Source organism: Branchiostoma belcheri, unplaced genomic scaffold (genome assembly GCF_001625305.1).
Source record: "Branchiostoma belcheri isolate BF01 breed outbred unplaced genomic scaffold, Haploidv18h27 scaffold151, whole genome shotgun sequence".
Lineage (NCBI taxonomy): Eukaryota > Metazoa > Chordata > Leptocardii > Amphioxiformes > Branchiostomatidae > Branchiostoma > Branchiostoma belcheri.
In genome coordinates, this window is record NW_017802947.1 from 245,681 (window position 1) to 249,407 (window position 3,727).

At 40.5% G+C, this 3,727-nt stretch overlaps 1 protein-coding gene across 50 annotated transcripts in view; it reads left to right on the forward strand.

The window, feature by feature from the left end:
- Positions 1-3,727, forward strand: part of LOC109465484 (fibrillin-2-like) — a 206,866-nt gene extending 203,139 nt beyond the window's left edge. For 49 of the 50 annotated variants that reach the window (XM_019762829.1, XM_019762776.1, XM_019762814.1 and 46 more), the window contains 4 exons: positions 87-302; positions 607-729; positions 2,331-2,363; positions 2,435-3,727. In XM_019762829.1, coding sequence (XP_019618388.1) covers positions 87-302; positions 607-729; positions 2,331-2,363; positions 2,435-2,460 — 398 coding nt within the window. In that variant the 3' untranslated portion in view covers positions 2,461-3,727. Of the gene's footprint in view, positions 1-86; positions 303-606; positions 730-2,330; positions 2,368-2,434 lie in introns of all 50 variants that reach the window. The other variant, XM_019762777.1, reaches the window with a different exon arrangement.

A 3,727-nucleotide genomic window follows, 5' to 3' on the forward strand; every position in this document is an offset into this window, starting at 1 on the left:
CGGCAGTGGAGGCTCTGGTGGAGGCGGCAGTGGAGGCGGCGGCAGTGGAGGCTCCGGTGGCGGCGGCAGTGGTGGCTCCGGCGGAGGCGGCAGTGGAGGCTCCGGCGGAGGCAGCAGTGGAGGCGGCGGCAGTGGAGGATCCGGTGGTGGCGGCAGTGGTGGCTCCGGCGGTGGCGGCAGTGGAGGCTCCGGCGGTGGCGGCAGTGGTGGCTCCGGCGGTAGCGGCAGTGGTGGCTCCGGTAGCGGAGGCAGCAGTGGTGGCTCCGGCGGTAGCAGCAGCGGATACATATGCATATGCACAGGTAGCACGTTCTTTATAAGTTTGTTTGGTAGCAAGTTCCTTATAAGTTTGTTTGGTAGCAGGTTCCTTATACGTATTGCTTATCAGCGACTTAAAAAGTGGAAATGGTACTTACAACTCTTCCATATCCCAGCATTATTTACCAGTAATAGTAAACTTTGCTATGGATATATATGATGATATATCACGACCCTTGCCTAATGAGAGGGGGTCAGTTCTGTGAAATGTAGCTCCCTTCCCCCACAGGTGATAATCTGTAAGCAAAGAGTCAGGTCAATATTACCAGTTTCCGCGTTGTCCGACAGATATCGACGAATGTGCAGAGGGCACGCACAACTGCCACGAACACGCAACCTGTACTAACACAGACGGCAGTTTTACCTGTTCTTGTAACAACGGTTACAGCGGGGATGGAGTCATCTGTGATGGTAAGAACAAGCTACTTAGCAATTTTTCTGTCAGAATACATGCATTACTTGTATTAATTTTCATTTTTAAAATATCTCATGACCACAGGTTAATTAGCAATTGTTTATTTATTACAATTTTCTTTGAAAAATGTACCCGTAACGAGGGTTACAAAGGAAACGGAGTAAATTGTGAATGTAAGAGAAAAATATTTCTTTCATTGTGCATCCGTAAACCGTATACTGTCATTGCTACTGCCTGACAGAGCTAGCCTCTTGTTTCGTCTTCATTTTTTCCCGCCAGGTAGCACGTTCCTTATGTTTTGCTTTTTGTTTTGCAACCTTTGTCTTCTCTAAACGCGACCAAACCATCTTTAAAAAGATGTCCACTCCAAGCATAGCTCGAATTTCCTCGTTTCTTGCCTTTGCCTCTTCTTCAGACATTTAGGATCCACGTCTCACAAGCATATAGGGAAAATAAGGGTATGCAGCAGACTGGTTTAGAGACCTGACCTCTTTCCTATTCCAAACTGTTTTCCTGAGTCTGCCAAAGGCAGACGCGGCAAGGGCAACTTACTTTTTAACATAGCTTGTTGTACCTGATATAACACTTACTAGAAATACGATTTTTTAAAACTTTTCCAACGGTGGGCCCCTCTATGCCTGGGCTCTTCCTCTAGCTCTTATAACTTGACCGCGTTAACCTCGCTCTAACACTATACTTTCCATTCGTCGTTAACACTTCTCGTGAGTAGTTGAATATCCCGCCTTCCCTCACACTAACCAGGCACTTCAACCTTACGTTCGCCCCCTACTCTTGTATCGTTGCCGTTTTTTCTTCAGGTTCCCGGTCAAAGTTTAGAGTAAGTGCGCGGTAATATGGTCGGAATGTCATATTTTTTAACGTCTTGTAATATTTTTAGATGTGATGAGGTCGAGTTTTAGATTTATTTTGTTTATTGTTCGCTTTAAACTCACAAAATAAAATGAAATATAACAATTAAAGTTAAGTAGACATGCATGGGAGGGCCGGAGAGCTGGTGCTATTTTTAAGAAGCATGATATACGGCTTATATTCTTTCTATTCTTTTCTTTCTAAGTATATAAGATGTTTCTCAACGATTATGTTTTTTTTTTCAACGTAAGAAATATTTTTTGGGCCCAATATTTACATTTTTCTACCCCAAATGACAACCCAAAACTCTACCGGAAGCCGACTTGAAAATATCGGATCACCGATATAAGGAGATTTTACTTCTATTGTATTTCCCCTATTGTGTACTAGTTTTATTACCTTTTGCGTTTCAACGACTCATGTAACTATTACTAGCCGGCAACTGCATCCTTTCAATTAAGACCATTTTCATATCTCGCTACATCTTTTGCACTTCTTACTTTCTTATTATGAACTTTTAAGCCCCTGTTTCTGGTGTACATGCCTACCTCGTTGTGCTGTCCCTACTTGATAACAAATTCCCATTTACCTGCTAGCTGTAAACTAACCTTTCAACCTTTATGATCATTTCCGAATTATTATTCATTATGCATGGACATTTTTCATAATCTCAGCTTGTCATCAAACCTGTCTTAGCAATTTCTTATGTTTATTTGTAAATTAACAGTTACAGATAGCAGTGGCTCAAGCAGCACCGGTGGCTCTACCAGCAGTGGCGGCTCCGATAGCTCGGCGGTGGATCAGGCAGCCTAGGCGGCTCTAGTAGCCAAAGCTCAATGGAAATGGGAAACTATTAAATGTATAAGATGATTGCGACAGTTGGAAGACACTATTGGGGAAAGAAATAACACATCATCTGCATCCCCGAGAAAATAATACCGTTTTGGAATAGAATTATTCTCGATCTACCCTAGATTCTACGCTACTTATAGATGCTTAAAGAAATAATTACATTCTAGTTAGTGATGCTAAAGCAAGTAAATCCATTGTTTTTAGTGATACTAAAGACGGTTTTGCCTTGAGTCGTAGCCAAAATCTTTTTGTTGTTTTCACGGGTTTTAGGGACCCATGCGTTTTATTTCCGACAGAATCTTTTTCGCCAAACAGCTAGATTTCTCTGCACCTAGTTTTATCAACTATTGACAGGCTGAATAAAAGTACCATAGGGGAACTATGTGGCTATAGATATGTTACCGATGGACGACTGCTGTTTCAAGGATTTCGGTTAGCTTTAGGAATTAATCTACTCGCCGCTTTAAACAACTACTTTGTTCCAAAGGTACCTATACATAATTATCAACATGGGCGCCAATAAAACATCTACATGTCTAGAATACAACCGTGTTAAAACCGGGTGCTGCAATATGATAGAATGCCGCCAGAGGACTCTAGTTTTGCTGTAGAACGCCTACCAACAGATACAAATATCATACAGATATATCATACAGATGTATCCACAGCTTCTCGTGTGATGATTTCCATAAACAAACCTACAAGTGGCACATAAGATATGGTGATTTAAGTATCGGGTCACATAAACGATAACATATTCCAAACGTCCTTGGAAAAACGACATATAGCTACAGATGTAGGCATATAGATACTTGTTGTAAGTTGGTGACGGCAATGGTAGTGTTAATAATATTAATTTTATTCTAAGCCGTCAGGTAGAAACATCAATATTCAAGATATCAATACACAAGATGACAAAGTAGCTATATCTTAAGGTAAAGAGTAATGTTAATTAGCGATATTGAATAGCCGTCAATTTCCAGCAGTTCATTATAGTAATTTCTTTTTAATTTTAAGATAACTTTATTCGCATTACACATTTCATCGATCATCGCACCATGAGGCGATAATAGATATAGTACATACACTAATTAAATTTAGTACTGCAAAGCTATTTTATCTTCTACTCAAATTAAAAGGTAAAGTTAATTACTACTTTTAGCTCTTTGCAATAGAACTGTCACTTCACACCTTTATCCCGTAGGAAAATTATATCTTTATGGCTTATACATATGTAACCAAGAAACATGCAATAAATAGTGATAGACAATG